Source organism: Ornithodoros turicata, chromosome 1 (assembly GCF_037126465.1).
Source record: "Ornithodoros turicata isolate Travis chromosome 1, ASM3712646v1, whole genome shotgun sequence".
Classification (NCBI taxonomy): domain Eukaryota; kingdom Metazoa; phylum Arthropoda; class Arachnida; order Ixodida; family Argasidae; genus Ornithodoros; species Ornithodoros turicata.
The window spans coordinates 70,532,939-70,549,945 of record NC_088201.1 but is presented as its reverse complement, the minus strand read 5'-3'; the positions used below and the strand labels follow the sequence as shown (position 1 = coordinate 70,549,945).

The 17,007-nt window shown below is 47.8% G+C and overlaps 1 protein-coding gene across 1 annotated transcript; it reads left to right on the top strand.

The window, feature by feature from the left end:
• The first annotated feature begins 999 nt into the window (after positions 1 to 999).
• On the top strand, positions 1,000 to 15,529 carry LOC135400503 (uncharacterized). The gene is made up of 6 exons (XM_064632338.1): positions 1,000 to 1,109; positions 10,532 to 10,641; positions 12,973 to 13,011; positions 13,085 to 13,108; positions 15,236 to 15,256; positions 15,389 to 15,529. Exons 1-6 carry the CDS (start codon positions 1,046 to 1,048, stop codon positions 15,437 to 15,439), a joined length of 309 nt encoding a protein of 102 aa, XP_064488408.1. The 5' UTR covers positions 1,000 to 1,045; the 3' UTR covers positions 15,440 to 15,529.
• The last annotated feature ends 1,478 nt before the right edge of the window (positions 15,530 to 17,007 follow it).

Below are 17,007 nucleotides of genomic sequence, written 5' to 3'. Positions count from 1 at the left end.
TCTACTGCAATGCTAAATGCTATCGCATTTCATATTTGTTTTGCAGCGCGCGAAAGAGTTCAGACAATTTTAAATGCGATAACATTTCTTTAACGCACCTTTGGGCCTCGGTTAAGCATAGCGTCAGTGGGGAGGGGTCCTTTCATTCTCGACATCTCCCCCTCGTTCGTTTCTTTATCATGACACCGGTTCAGAGGGGAGTGTGAATGACTCGAAAAGATTTAGCAGATCTGGAGGTATTTACGATAATGGAAAATATGATAAGCCAATCATTTGATTCCTTTGTAGTGGCTGACATCACGTTTCTGATCTTTAATATGACAGCTTCCAGTTTGTTTTCGTGAAGCGCGTTCGATGCGCAAACCTTGTAATGTGTGCTTCTTTGTGATTGGGTGTGAGCGGGGTACAGATGTAGACAGATGGAGAGATGACAGCAGGAAGGAGTGGGACACAGGGGATTGGTGTGGGCCCTGGGCTGATTTCAGGGGAATTATGCCAACATTCTTCTGAAAATTCTGCTCCCAACACCAAGTGAAGCATAGACCGTCGGTGGTTGAACTACACCACCTCATAATCTTACTCACGACCTTGGCTGTCACCAATTGTCCTATACCCACTCGTCGTCACATCATCGTTATTCCTGCTTACGTATTACAGAAATAGCCTGAGGCGGTCGTAATATCCCTTCATAAGTTTTATTTCTTGCTGACGAGAATTCTACCGCAATACCGATACCACTATGTACGTGCCTGGGAAGGTGCGACTTAGTACAGTGTAGCAACGTGTCAAGGACGTAAAGCCTGCGGCACTCCCAAACATGCCGTCACGATATAAAACAATCGCCTTCGAAAGCAACCGAGCATGGTACTTACCATGCGGAGGTTTTGTCACTCCAGCTGCAACATTCACTTTCCTGACAGCAACACAAGTCACGCTTAGAAATTAGGGGAGTGGCTCAAGAAAACGCAACGCATACAATTACTGGTATAAAAGAAACGCGCTGCCACACGTAAGCAACGTTTCTCTAACACCAGCAGGAGAGACCATGAAGATTGTTTTCGCGATCTTGGTAGCCGCCACAACCTGCGTGCTTTCCACAGACGGTTTAGGTAAGTCCTGGCATGTTATGTGCATGTTCCTGGAGATTTGAAGCGTGCACTGGAGGGCCATCGCGACAGCATGGGAAAAAGTCACATGGGTACAGGATGCATCGTCATGGGAAGGCGCGCCACGGACGTCGCCGCGAACCTACCTGACTACCTGAAGTATCTGTGTGCCTACGTTCATGTTCTTCTCCCAGCCACGTTCTTAGCGAAAGATTTGTTTGCGGCATTGTTTAATTTCAGTCGTCTGTATACTCTGAATCCTTGGGAACGGAGACATTAATGCTGTAGCTGTGCGACTATACGAAGGTGACGACAAACAAGATGATCCCGAGCATGTGCAGTGGGAATGGCATTCCGACTGCTACATCGTCAACAGGCGGTCACGTTAAATCATGGCAAGAATGACCATAAACCTTACCGGAAAAGTCGTGGATAGCAGGATTGAGATGCGTGAGCCGCCTGGCACGGTACCCCCAGCCCCGGAAACGATGTCTTTTGAGTCTTGAGCCGGTCTGAGAGATTTTTCGCGGTAAGATATTTCGTCCCATTCCGCCCCAGCGCATAATAGAAATGATTAGTGATACAACTACACTCGTTCACATCATCTATACTGCATCATAAACACACGTCACTGACTTTTAAAAATAGTCTGCTATCACAGCACGAAAACGCAGGATCCCATCATACTCGTTCTCAACGATTGACAAGCATAGCTTTGGGCGCGTAGCAGTGAGCGCAGATCGAGAGAGAAAAGTTAGGCGTTGAGGTTTATGCGTCGTGCACTTACCGAACATGATTTTCTTGCATCTGTCCGATGCTGATAAACATCGAGGTTGGTGATGATAATTCGCGGAATTACATCGTGAGTCAACTGTGATCATGAGCGACGCCACAGCGGTCGGTCTGTGGACTAACTTTGCCAAGCTGAGGGTTGTTTAACACGCGCCGAAAGCTCAGCACACGGCACACTGTACTTAAAGGGACCGAAAAGTGAATATAAACCTATCGAAACTTTATGTTCAGCGAAAAGCTTGAACCTTCAAAAGTTCAAATATCAAAGAACTCCGCTGAAATCGCTCTAGTTTTTCTGTAATCGAATTTTCCATAATTGCATGTCCAGGGACCTAGTAGGAAACCAAGCAGTCTGTCAACAATTGCATGACCCCGCGCCATCTGTCGAGGACGCATGTAATACGCGCACTTCCAGGCGCTAATCCGGCGAAAACGAAAATGGCAGTGGGCATTTGTGACCACTTTCTACGTCGAGAATGTCGAGCCTCTTGAACATGAGTGCGCTGGAATTCCGCATTTGAGAACTGTCGCTCACACAGAACTGTTGTTCGTGCGTTAGCGTGGTGGAAAGTGTGTTCTTCGCAGCAGAAGATTTCTCGTCCAGAGATTAGTCGGAGTCACATTCCTCCTCAGCAGTAACTCACAGCGCCGTGAACATGGACTTCTTTGTGAAATTTCCATGTATCAGGGAGAAGCACTTGTGTAAGCCGAAACAAGCGCTTTTTTGTCGTCGTGCAGGTGTTCATGTGTGAAATGCAAACCGACGGATACTACGGATGGATACTACGGTTTTTTGCTGCCGAGAGGTACAGAATACGTGTGGAAGGCAGACAGACAATTGCATCAGAACTAACTAATATTTCGAAATACTGTGCCTTGACACCGAAGTACTGCAAGTGTCTTTTACATACATCCGAGAAACCGAAGAGCATGGCAACATACACGGCAGAGCCGTGTGGTCTTTACGCGCTACTTGAACGGCAAACTGCATGGACGGAAAACCCTTATTTCTGCAGGAAATTCCGTTATACCACCTGTCTTCCATTCACAAGAAGGATATGGGGTGCTCCGAGAAAATACAATAGAAAGTACTCCACTGGATCTCGATCTGCGTCATGCATGCAATTAGGGATGCTTTCCCATCAGTGCGCAGACTTGTAGAAATGTTGATGTCAGCATATTTTCATTTCGTGCTTGCTGCAAGTTTTTCTCATTGCATTTTCTTTGCTGTCACAGCATATTATAATTACTAGTTTGTTCCTGGAGGATTGAGTAACCTGTGGGCATAGATGTATTTGTAGGTTATACTCATGTCTCAATTGTATATGTGAGGAGTAAGTAAGATAATTTTCATCAGTGTCATTCAGCTGAACTGTGTTCATAACCTTTTAGTATACTTCTTAGTGACCACGTTTCCAAATGTCAATTAATATTTGAACCAAGATTGGGATTTAACACTTGATTAACTCTGTTTTGCTAAACGGAGTACTTGTAACTCATTCATTATCACGTCACCAACTAACATTTGTAAAGAAGGACTTGAGGGCTGACTTCAATTATTATTAACCCTTGATCTGGGTTCAAAGTTAACCATGCACCATTGGTGTGCATAGTACTCTAAAATGGCTAAATAATTTATTGCATAAGTTATCTGTTACTGTAATTGAGATGCACTTTTGAAAAGTATTTTCGACAGCCCTGCAAATTCAAACTGGCTTCAGTGTACACGACAAACTCATCATAACATTTATTTGAAATGTAATATAAGTGCAGAAGCAACATTTTGTCACAACTCAAACTATATATTTCTTTTTTATTGTCCAGGAATTTAGGAAACAGAGTAGGACTTCCTGCCCTCTGATGTTTTGACGTACTTAATAGATCTGTAAAACCTACAACAAAATAAACAAAAGACGTATAAACAGTTTTGTTTTTTGCTTTTGAATTTATTGAGGAGGATTGATATAGGATGACCTGATGGCAGGAGAATGGTAGAACTTGTGAAACAGTGATAAGCGTGCGGCCCTCCTACGGACGTGCAGTTCGGCCAGGTTGATGTGTTTTTTTAATGAAGAGATACTTGTATATGGTGATTAGTTACTAGTGATGAACCTGGTTGCGCGGTTTTGAACGGCTTCGAGGTCGCGCACAAGGTAAGCAGTAGATGGATGCCATACGGCAGAGGCATACTCTAGCTGAGGCCGGACTAATGTGATGTAAGCCAGGTGTTTAATATTAGGGGGAGCAGACGAGAGATGCCGTTTCAAATATCCTAAGGTGCGGTTAGCTTTGTTAACGATGGAACTTACGTGGATGTTCCAAGAAAGATCGTTTTGCAAATTAACACCCAGATACTTATATGATGTAGCGGACGAAATTACAGAACCATTAAGGGAGTAAGAGTGGTTGGATTTTGGATTTTTCTTACAAAATGGGACGTGGCAACATTTATCAATATTGAGTGACATTAGCCACTTACTGCACCACTGATCGATGAGGGTGAGGTCATATTGAAGGATGAGATGGTCGTCGGGAGAGGAGATGCAGCGATAAAGGACACAGTCATCGGCAAAGAGACGTATGTTTGACTGTATGGACAAAGGCAGGTCATTAATGAACAGGAGAAACAGGAGAGGTCCTAACACGGAACCCTGCGGTACACCGGAAGAGACTGGGTGGGCATCTGAGAGTACGTTATTGGCGAAGACAGACTGCGAACGGGAACTCAGGAATGCAGAAATCCAAGATAACGTCGTGGAATCAATATTGAAGCTCCGCAGCTTGGTCATTAGTCGGCCATGAGGAACCCGGTCGAAGGCACGAAAGAACTCAAGGAATATGACGTCTATCTGAAGTCTGTTGTCGAGATTAGTATGAATATCGTGAATGAACGAGGCGAGTTGGGTGTTGCAGGAAAAATGTTTGCGGAAGCCATGTTGACAGGGCGAAATGAGGCCATTAGACTCGAGAAAGAATATTATGTTTGAATGTATTATATGTTCCAGAATTTTAGATGGCACAGTCGTTAGTGATATTGGACGGTAATTGTTAGCGTGGTGCTTGTCACCTTTCTTGTAGATAGGGATGACTTTACCCACCCGCCAGTCCTCAGGGACGACAGCAGAAGATGACGACTGCCGGAAGATAGCAGTTAGATATGAAGAGGAGATGATCCTAGTGCCCTTTAAAATTTTACTGTTGATGCCGTCGAAACCACATGACGAAGAAATGCGAATCGAATCGATTAGCTTTAGGATACCGCTTTCTGATATGAAGATCGGCTCCATTGGGTATCTGCAACGCAGATACACCCGGTGGGGCCACTGCCGTTCGACCTTGTGCATTGCAGAGTTCAGCTTGGAAGAACTACATTGTCTGTTCTAAGTATGTATGCTCCGCCGTCCGTCCCGGTGACAATGCATGACTTACGGTCGGCTCTTGGTGGATTAGGTGCTCCCTCGCTTGTAGTTGGTGACATAAATGCGCACCATCCTATGTGGGGAAGCCGTAAGCGCGATGGCAAGGGGTCTCTGTGGTGCGACGTCATTGAAGATCTTGACCTCTGTGTCTTGAATGATGGGTCTCCAACATTCTTGCGTCGAGACTTCTCGACGGACGCACTGGACGTTTCGCTCTGTTCCAGGGATCTTTTTCCACATGTCACTTGGAGTACGGATTTGGACGGCAGAGGCAGCGATCATCTCCCCATATTCCTCTCGTATTCCAAGTACGCGCCCGGAGCAGGCCACAGGATCGCTCGGTTGACCAATTGGCAGTCCTTTCGCAACCTGAGCAAGAAAGATGTGCAGGCGGGAATGACAGCAGAGGAAATTACGGGTCTCATTGTGCGGTGCATAACGTCGTCCACTACGACTGCTAAGGTCGCTGCTGGTCATGCAGGTACAGATCCAGTAGTGGAGCGTTTGCGTGCTTATAGGAGACGGGCGGAGCGAAAGGCTCGGCGACCTGGCCAACTCACGGATGTTCAGGATGCCCGTCGTGCAAACGTAATGGTACAAAAGGCCCTGAAGGCCGTGGACATACGAAGATGGCGGCAGTTCTGTGCGTCTCTGACCCCTTTTACCAGCACTGCGAAGGTATGGCGCGTTGCTCGAAGTCTCCGGGAAGCTCCTCCGGCGAAGAACCCCCTGCGATCTCTGTCTCTCTCGATTTCCAAGCCCGAGAAGGAAGTTGCATACGAATTTTGCAAGACCATAGCAGCGAGTTCCGAGGCGGCGAAATGTTCAGGCTTTCAGGAACATGTTGTGCAGCTACAGCGCGCTATTAGCCAAGCTCCTCTATCATCGGACCCCGCCATGGATGCAGACTTCACGGTTGCAGAATTCAAGGCGGCCCTGGCGTTTTCTCGGAAAAAGTCGTCACCTGGTCCGGACTTGGTCACCTATGCTGCGCTCCGTAACCTGAATGACACCTGCCTTCTGGTCCTCTTAGAGATCTACAATAAATCATGGAGGGATGGACAAGTCCCTGCTCAGTGGAAGGAGGCCCTAGTGGTTCCCATACTGAAACCTGGAAAACACCCCTTGGACCTGGCGTCTTTTCGGCCTGTCAGCCTTACCAGCTGCCTAGGCAAAGTTCTGGAGCGCATGGTGCTGCACAGGCTCGAGTGGTGGCTTGAGAGGAGATGTGTTTTCGCCCAGGAAATGTCAGGCTTCCGTAGGCATCGTAGTTCAATGGATTCGGTGATGGATTTGGTCTCTACTGTTGAGGAAGCGGAAGCCCGGAGGCAAATCGTGATGGCTGTCTTCCTGGACGTCAAGCGGGCGTATGACACCGTAAGTCACCCCGGTGTTCTGCATGCGTTACTTCGGTCGCAAGTGCCTGGGAAAGCGCTTGCATGGCTTTCCGACTTCCTGAGCCAAAGGCAAATTTTTGTCAGAACAGGCGAGGGTGACACAGAAAAGACTGCTGTTCCGCAGGATGTCCCGCAAGGAAGTGTCCTAAGCCCGTTACTATTCAATATCGTCATGGTTGATCTCAAGGAATGTCTACCGAGGAGAGTAAATCTCTCCATATATGCGGACGATGTGTGTATCTGGACTGTCGGAAAGTCCCGGCCGGCAATTCAACATCGGTTGCAAAGAGCACTGGATGCCATCAACAACTTCTTCTTGAACGCGGGGATGGATATCTCCACCGAAAAAAGCGCTGTCCTTCCGTTTACTCGAAGAGAGATGCGGAGGTTCCAACTGCGGATTGGGGATTGCCCCCTCATACAAGTCAAGTTTCACAGGTTCCTGGGTGTTATCCTGGACCGCAACCTGTTGTGGCGAAGGCACATTGACTTCATCATCTCAAAGGCTCAGCGCAGGGGGAATGTGATTCGCCACTTTGCCGGCGTGCGCTGGGGCTGCACTGAGCGGGATCTTCTTGTGCTCCACAAAACTCTGGTTCGCGGCTCCCTGCTATACAGCTTGCCCGTATTGCACGGTATATCAGCCACGTCTGAGCACAAGCTTCGGTGTACACTGGCACGCAGCCTGCGGACGTGCCTTGGTGTCCCGCGCAGCGCTGAGACACGGATGGTGATCGCCGACGCCGGGGAAATACCCATCGATGTCCTCCGCCGAAGAGAAACCATCCGACACTACCTACGGCTGCTCGCTCACCACCGGCGTCATCCTCTGGTTCAAAAGCTACGTAGGCGGAAGAACAGTAAACTCTCGCTATGTGTTACAGCAACATCTGGAAACATCCCTGGCTTCACTGTTGCCCCGACCGCCCCTTCAGTGGCACCATGGACACTGCCGAGCCCATCCCTCTCGACACACATCCCTGGCCTCCTGGGGCCGAAGAGCCAGATCCCCGTTTCGGTTCTCAAGCAGTCTACTTTGGAAATGATGGATACAAACTACAGAGGCCGCACGGCTGTGTTCACAGATGGTTCGTCTACGTCGGATGGCTCCTCCGCTGCCTTTGTCATACCGGAGGAGTCACTATCATGTGGGTTCCGCCTGTCACATCGCACTTCGTCGACCTCTGCGGAGCTGTATGCCATCTTGTTATCTCTAAAGTCTGTCACAAAGTACCCTCCCCGTTCCTGGGTGATATACACCGACTCAAAATCAGCCCTGCAATGTGTAGGAACCATGGGCATCCGCGGCTCGTTGGCCCCGGTGGTTGTTAGTATCCTGACGGCGCTCAAGGTTCTCGGCGAACAGGGACACCGGGTGACCCTACAGTGGGTCCCCGGCCACACCGGCATTCAGGGCAACGAAGAGGCAGATTTGGCGGCGGCTGCGGCCCACCGTATCTCCAGAGCCCTGCCCATTATCCTGTCCAACGGGGATAGGCGCTCCTACTTGTCTGCGTTGGTGTCACCCTTGGCCCGCCAGCAATGGCTGCATGACATCACTCAATGGTCGCTCCTCCATGCAGTGGACCCGTCATTATCATTTAGGATGCCAGGTGGCTTCCCTCGCAGCTTTACGACACTCCTGCGGCGTCTACGACTCAACGTCGCCTTCACCCCTGCGTTCCGTGCTAAGCTGGGTTACAGTAACACGGCGCTGTGCCTAGCTTGCCGCACCCCAGCTACGATCCCCCATATCATCGAGGACTGTGAGCGGTACACGTGTGAACGCCGGGTACTTCGACGCCAACTTGAACTCCTCGACCATAGACCATTCAGCTTGTCCAAAGTACTTGGCCCATGGAGCTCCCCTGAACTTCAGTGCCGGGCTCTTCGCTCCCTTTTTGTTTTCATGCAGGCCACTGGACTCCTTGAAGAGCTCTAAACAGAACTCCGACCTGTCGTTGCTTCATTCTCACCAGAATTCATCCTCTCATATTAACCACTGTGAAATGGGGTAGTGTCCTGTGGCTACCACGGGGAAACATCCCATGTCATCATCACTTCTTCATTTATTGTTGTTGTTGTTGTTGTTGGGGGACAAGACAAAGTTGGACAGCTTGGTATGTCAGACGGACTTTCTGTTGAAAACACAGTAGGCAGCGTGATGGCTGCAAACTCAAGTGAAGATTTATTCAACAGAACGAGAAACCGAAAACATGAGTAGAGAAAGGCAGTGCCCATGGAGTGTGTGGTGAACCACACTAATCTCTGAGAAGGTAGGATCGGAAGAGCAATGAAGAGAAATGACAGTTGCGTCCGAGATAGGGGAACTCTGCAAATTTAGGACCAATATGATGTGGTAACCTTGCATGGCTCACTACAGCTCTGACACACATTGAACAATTCCAGTAGTGGGGCTTCAAAGACAATGAACGTTCGCTGTTTCATTGGGCATTCAAGCGTAGAGGATGCATCTCTAGAAAATTAATTAGCGCTCCTTAGTCATAAAGTCATAACTACACCTCAACAGGAAGTATTCTTGTACCCTTCAAACAAGCTAGTAGTACTCATCGGTTTCTTCTGCTATTGTTGACGTCATACTAATGTTCTGCACCTGTCGAAAGACTCCAAAAAACGTCACAAAGTCTGCAACACGTAACAAATGTAGTGCTTCCATCTGTGAACTTTGCATACCAGCTTTCAGCTATTTCTGTCATGTCAACTTGAGTGCCTGGATCACACACACGAAGCAGTCTTGCGCCACTTCAACACTGGAAGGCCCCTAAAATTAAATTTGTTGATGTTGACAATGTTGAGTACGAGACAAGTAGGATAACATAAGTTAAATGGAATACGTCATCGTTATATTATAATTTACACATGTGTGACGCCTGTACGTACATAAGACGTTGTGTTGAACTCGTCACCTCGGTAAACCAAAATCACTGGGTACTGAGCATCAGTGTGCTTCGTTACGTCTTCGCGATTCGCCTTCTACGGCATATTCGTAGTCATCGTTAGCAAAATGAGCTCAGCACACACGGCACGACTACTACATCTAATAACCGAGTGTTGCGAACCACATACGTTTTCGCGCACTCTCCTGTTGAATCTTGTGGCAGAAAACGCCCGCCGCCGATGGTGAACGAACATGATTGTTGCATCCCCCAACACCAAAATTACACCAGGCATATGTAGGTCTCTCGAATAATTGACACAAAAGCCACGAACATGTCATTCACTTACACTTTCTGCTTCGCGCGACCGACATGACCACCCACGACGTAAACAATAAACGCGATAACACAGATGGCCTTGCAGATGGCGCGGCGGATCGTAGCTCGTAGCGGCGAAGTAGCTGAATGCTGAATTAACGTAAAAGCTATGGAAGTGAGCGTCATTTTTAAAATGGCGTTTAGCTGTAAGATAATGTGCGTCAACTTTGTTCTCTACAAAATTATCTCTCACGTGGTAAGGGTTGACCAATCCCTGGGAGCACTGAACCCGAAATCCGTTCCGGCAATCTTCAAACTATTTATACGTAAAAAATATGCCGAATTGAGAAGTAATGCTTTCTGTGTCTTATCAAACAACGATGTTGTGCACGACAGTGGGCAAAAATATGGGGGTTATTTTTCACTTTTCGGTCCCTTTAACGTCCCACGCGTGTCTAAGCAACTTGTGCCCTGCCACCAAGCTGCTGGCGTCCTCGGCCGGAATCATCGGAAAACAAATCGCATTCATTAAGCGTATTTCCAGATCTGTGTTGCTTACGCTCTACGTACTTTTTAAAGTGTCTGTATTTCAATTTTTTTAGACATAAAAAGCATCGTTACCAAGGCAAAGGCATGCCTTGAAATGAAGGACGACGGTCAAAATACCAACACGGGAAACCTTATGGCATCGATTTTAAGTAACGCTGATAAGGTAAGTAAAAAGCAAGAGCTACTGAGTTACTGTTCTGTCGACTGTAAAGATCCACTGCAACAACCTCTAACCAATAAAGGATAAGTGTGTCTTGCCCCCATTACCTTCAACGTGTGGCAACGACTTACAGCTCCTCAAGGTATCAGGGCCCCGGCGGCATGGCCTTAGAGCCCGGACTCAGAGCCCCTGATCATCACACACCTTCAACTTACGGCACGACGTTACAGCCCTTCAATACCTCATATGATTTCAACACGCCACACTAGCTGATTCGTGGATAAAGTTGGCCGAACTATTGGGTTCTTTAACCCGCTTTGAAACCTGAGCACACGGGACCCTGTGGTTCACGCCCTACAGGGAGAGCGGCGTGATTAAGCAACTTGCACTATACTACTAACTTGCTTGCGGCATAACCGCAAATTAGTATGCTGGATCAGTATGCGGCCACGTTACCAACCTATCTTGCTATAGACTATGGCTTCGGCAGCACTCGTTATACATTGTAAAACAGAAAAAAAGTGTATATCTAGGACGGCACCGCAACAACAACTTTATTTTGGCTTTGGAGAGTGAGGAGGTTCATCGCCACAGGCGATACTCTACCCCATTGCTGGTGGAAATGTGGGGAATAAAATAACGAGCCCCGTCACAATAACGATCGAAGTCCGATGGTGTCCAGAAATGTCAGAAGAGCTTTGAGCACACAGCGTCTGGGCTGGATTAGGCCAGGGACCAAGCAATTTCGATAGGGAGAAGGGGCGGGAGTCCAGCTGACGAGGAGACTCGGAGAGTTTGGTTCGGGAAGGTTGGTAGTGGGAGCAATGAAGAAGAATATGCTCCAGATCCTCAAGCACACCACAGTGGCAGCAGATGGGAGAGTCAACTTGCCTCAAGCGGTAACGCCACTGAGCTGTAAAGGGCACATCGAGGCGCATTCGGGGGGTTTATGCAGCATCTTGACGAGAGGTGTTTCGTGGCATGCGGAAAGCGCGCGTTGGATCAACTCTGCTCAACATAGAGGGGGGGAGAATGTCGGTTGTCCATTGGCGGGAAGCCAGGGGTGTCACTAGGCGTCGGAGAATTGGACGGCGGTCTCCCCTCAGCAGAACAATACTGGTCCGTTTTCGATGTGAGAGTGCTGCTTCTGCGGCGCTGTCGGCCTGCTCGTTTCCCACGACACCACAATGGGCTTGAACCCACTGGAGAAGTAGCCTGTGGCCTGCTGCGTAGATAGTGTTGGAAGCCATTAACACATCTGTGACTAGGAGTGTGGATGGGCCTCGTATGCCGGAATTTTCAAGTGCTTGAAGTGCAGATTTGGAGTCTGTGAAGACTGCCCATTCCCGCGGCGTAAAATCAGCGATGTGTTGTAGAAAGAAAAGGATGGCATAGAGTTCCGCAGCTGTGGAGGAGGTTGGATGTGAAAGGAGTCTTCCGTGCACTACGCCTTCGGATGGTATGACGAATGCTGAGGCGGACTTGTTGTTTCGGGATGCGCCATCGGTATATGCTGCCGTAAACGTAGAAAACGGCACCGCAATGTCGATATTGGTAACCACAAGTGTGTCGCCAAGTGTAATTTTGTGGTACACATGTCTCGGATGTGGAAGAGTGCCCCCCTACTCCTTTTTGCGGCGTAGCGCAGTCAATGGAGGACAACTCAATTTTTGTACTTGCACACAACTTCAGTCTCATATATCACATTTAATGTTTCGCCTCTAATGGGGTATTGTGCTGCTCTCCAGTGGTGAATCACTCCAGGTAATACACACAATTTATTTGTTGTTGTTGTTCACCATCGCCCCATTGTTGTGATGTGAGGACGAAGTCACTGGTCTGCACTGATAAAGACATGCCATACTGGGTGTGCGTCTGCAACCCCAACAATATCTCGTTCGCTTTTACCGCTAACATTTCAACCGGCCTTTTGCAGATTCCGGTGTTTTCTACATGATGTGGAACAATAGTATTTCGGCCCTTCCACGTGCTGTGTTTCCGTAAAGGTTGATTATCGGAGCTGTCGGGAATTGATTCTGTATCGATGCCTACAGCATTTATTGACCTCCATATTTGTTTGTCCCTTACGGTGCCCCGTAGGGTGCCTCCCCCCCCCCCCCCCCCCCCCTTAGTACGACTTTGTAAATGTGGGGTTTCGCGCGGATTGTCGTTCTAGTTGTGTTTCCTTTGAGTTTCTTGTTCTGATTGCATGTTTTCCTAGACTACAGGTATTGGAGTATCCATACCTACCTACGTCGGGATACAACTCCACATATTTTTTTTCTTTTCTAATCTAATCTATGGGTGCCTATATGTGTCTTCTTTTACTTTCAGCTCGCAAAGTGCTTGAAGCTTGGCGATGCTCAAGAAATGGTAAAATTTTTGCGTTTTCCCGCACATGGTGTCAGACTGCCGTGGTTTAACGTGTGTTTTCCTGATTTTACAGGTTAATTGCTTTATTAATGCAATGGTGAGTTTTACGAGGTAGAAAGGCCGCCATTTGACCCTCTCCTAATAGTTCTTTCCTCCTCCTCTCCAGTTTCTTTTATAATTTTTCTTTGTCATTTTCTGACTTGCTTGTTGCAGCTCACGCCCCAATTTTTTTCTTGTTCGTATCATCATCATCATCATCATAAGAATCATCATTAGATTAATGTCGGTAGGCGACAATGGGTTTGCGGTCACGGGAGTCAGGGTACTATCATCACGTTAAACTGTACCGCATAACATCCATACATACTTGAGCATGCTAACCTTGAGCATGTAACAACATGTTGAGCGTGTAATTAAGGTACAACCACATTATCCATTCGGTGCCCACAAGCCCCATGCCGCGGCCCCTATGTCTACGCGTAAAGGGCACGTGGGGGACCGTCTGCTCTCATGCAATCTTGTTGAACATCGTAAGGTGGCAATGTCCTAAGCAAAAAAGAAAGAAAGAAAGAAACAGAAAAAAAAGTAAAATACTCATCGTGTAGTTATTGCATTGAGCTTTCGACTAAGGAAGGCACACGACCGTACAGTACGCAGGAAGGCATCAAAAATGTGTATGTGGAACCTGCAGCTTCGTATGCGACTGTCAGAACATCAGCAACATCCTTTGAATGAGCCTGGACGACTCGAGAAGAAAAATATGCCGGTATAATAGTAGAAACTAAGATTACACGCCCTGACATAGATATTCGCACCAAAAGTACTAGTGCAGCGCGCAGTCCTGGTACACAATAGAGCTTTAAATGTCGCAGGTCAGAAAACCTGCTTACCTCGGTTGGTCCTCTAAAGGTGCGCCCTCGCTATGCCGCTCGGCAAGGCCGATCGGCATAGTGATCTTTTTTTTTTTTTTCGGGGTTGCATTTGCATTTATCCTGCGTCTGACACGGAGCAGTTGACTGGCCCCCTCGCTAGCAGACGATTCTCGGCAACCAATAAAAATGATCGGTAATCTGACATCACGACACGGCAGAAGGAGCTCGGAAAGATCATCGCCGGTGCACGCGCCCTTGCAACTTTACTGAAATACGCGTTTCCAAAATGAAATGTTCATATCATCCGGTAAAAGAAAAGATTTGTGCCTTCCGTGTTCCTTATAGCGGGGTAGGGAGTCAGTGGAAGACGATATCGCGGGCAGTTCATCCGGTAGACGAAGCGTGTCACAGACGTGAAGGCATGACTATATGGACAGTAGGCGTACGACAGGTTGCGGCAGAGCTAAAACTGGGTCCGTGGAAACTATTTCCCCTGAACATTCGAGAAAACTGGGACTGAAAACAATGCTCTGCTGTGCCTTCCCCAGTGGAGTACAACAGACAGATCTCAACACTCTGCCCAACAGGGTGTCCAGAAAGGCGTAAGAAATGTTGAGAGCAAACTACTTTGCTCGACGGCGTGCCGTTAGTGGCACTTGGCTCGGCATAAAACGTTGTAGTTTCCGTTAGGTGGCACTTTACCTTGATTTTCGGTAAGAGCCCCGAACTATTCCGTCTTCCCCTCTCACTTTGTCGAAAAGAGAGTATATTGTTTTACATTGGCTGACATTGATTGAGGAGAAATAACTGATTGCAAACTTGCATGCTTGTTTGTGTGCCTGTACTCTCTTTGATTTGCTTTTGGAAGGATACCCGCACTTCACCTCACTGACGCTCCCTCTGAAGGCCGCACTTTTTCCGTCCGTCTGTCAGTTAATTAGCGCTTCCACTTAATTCTTTCGCCCAGTCACAAAACTCCTATAATGCCTAAAACCCAGGCAGCGGAACGCGACATTTCCGCAACTGAGCCTTCATGATAGGAACGTCATCGAGGTTGCTCCTACAAGTAGCGTACGCGTTTCTCACTTCTCGCAGTTGAAGGCTTATAAGGTGCAGAACCTTCTCCCTTACGGTAAAACTCATACGAGCACGTCCCGACTATATAGTACACGATATACATGCTTGCACACCACATTGTCCGCAAGAGAAAGCTCTGACACTCAACTAAAAACCAACGAAGCTAAAGCTAAAACTGTAAACCCTCTGACGACCTGGCAGAAACATACACGCATGTATAGTTTTGTTGTCATTCATTGCTTACGTTGCATGTTTCTTCCTTATTCCTTGTTTAGGGGTTCTCGGGTGCCAAAGCCGTAAGTCAACATCTCGCTTTTCTTTCGTTGTTAGAATATATCTAATGTACTTATACTGTAGCTTTTCTTTAATATCGCTACTCCTTTTCCCAATTCGCACAATTTAGTAATTGTTTGAATATCTCATTTTAGCAATGTCTCAGGGAGAACGCAGCCAAGATCCTCTCCAGTTCGAGTACTTGAGAAGACGTGTTCTGCACAACACGTCTCCGATCCTTGGTGCAATATTTCCCTTCAGATGGTGCGGCACGAATAAAGCTGCGTTTAAGTTCATTGCTTTTGGTTGGTCAGTTCTTAACTTCCGAGCTTTTCACATCACAAGTTGCACAGAGCTTACACAGTACCTATCAAGACGGTTTCAGCAACATCCACCGCAAACAACGTACATCTGACAAAACTTTATATGTTAGGTTGCGGAATTAATGACCCTCTCCCGCGTTTTAAAACCAAATTTGATGCTCACATATTGTGCTTCCATATAGCCGTGAGAAAGCTACGGGGACCCAGTGAAAGCAATACGCTATGCAGGTAGGTTAGCTGTACACTCTAAATCGGTAGCGCCCTCTAGTATAGGGTAAAAAGGGTAAAAAAGGGTTGTTTCCAATGCAGCTCCCAATAGATTAATTACCTCCAATGAATGGGAGGATTAGCCATTGCGTCGGGCACAGCACTTGGGGTAGCTACGAGCGCGGCATCACCGCTACACTCTTAGAAATGAACTTCACCACATAGCACGCTCCTAGTCAACCATCATCCCGAATGACAACGTTCTCGCCCCTGATTTGTTGAAAACAGGAGGCGGAGCCTATTCTGTGCCGTGCATAATGGCACAAAATAGGCTCCGCCTCCCGTTTACAACAAATGTAGGGTGAGAACGTTGTCATTCGGGATGATGGTCGGTTAGGTGCGTGCTATGTGGTGACGTCCTTTTTTAAGAGTGTAGGGGCCGCTGCTGTCGCATTCACGTGGCGCGGCATTCGCATGGCGGAACATGATGGAAGACAGTGGGGCTGTACTGGATAGCGATGCGAAATAGAGCGCTCTTCTGCCGGTTGTCGCATGCGCAGGAGCGCAGAGTCAAATCTCTGTCGAAATGCAGGTGTGTTCACCCTCCTGGTTCACGCACAGGGGCGACGGAAGATTAGGGGCAACCCCCAGACACTCTTTGGTATTCCGTCTCAAGGCTCCTGTCGGTTCTGTAGTTCCGCAGGTGAGATAGCGTGCTCTTATCATGGATGATGACGAATGCACAGCGAGCGTTTTGTACTAATCGGGTAGAGAATCAGGAGGAACACCAAAGCGTCTCTTGCGGCTATTCCTTATCTTCCGTCATCCCCGTGTGCCAACCAGGCGGATGAACATGAAAATGACAGCCGGGGAGCTGGTCAAAGGAACGCCTTGGTGCACAACTGTGCGCAAGAAATATGTAAACTGCAACCGATTAGTTCCACGAAAAAATCACTAAGTGTCGACGCGGTTTTTCTCTTGAAATATTTTTCGCTGAAGGTTCCTGATACGTAAAACAGTGGTTCCAAAAGCGTGCGAAGTAAAATTTAAAAGTTAGGATGTTTATTTAGTTAGTGAGCGTGTGCAAATGAGCTGCTCACTACCCAGTTCATGGCCGATGTCCAAAGGATCTTTACCAAAGAGAATATTCTTCGATGGCGCCACCTCTTTGCGAATTATGCCGGGGGACCTTCGTGAAACACCCTGTATATATAAAGGGTGTTTCACGAAAATCTCCGGCTGAA

What these genes read in the sequence shown, in the direction of transcription:
- LOC135400503 (XM_064632338.1), top strand. Translation starts at nt 1,046, where the DNA reads ATGAAGATTGTTTTCGCGATCTTGGTAGCCGCCACAACCTGCGTGCTT. An exon ending in TTTTAAGTAACGCTGATAAG is followed by an intron (nt 10,642 to 12,972) that starts GTAAGTAAAAAG and finishes TTTTACTTTCAG; the next exon opens with CTCGCAAAGTGCTTGAAGCT. An exon ending in GGTTCTCGGGTGCCAAAGCC is followed by an intron (nt 15,257 to 15,388) that starts GTAAGTCAACAT and finishes ATCTCATTTTAG; the next exon opens with CAATGTCTCAGGGAGAACGC.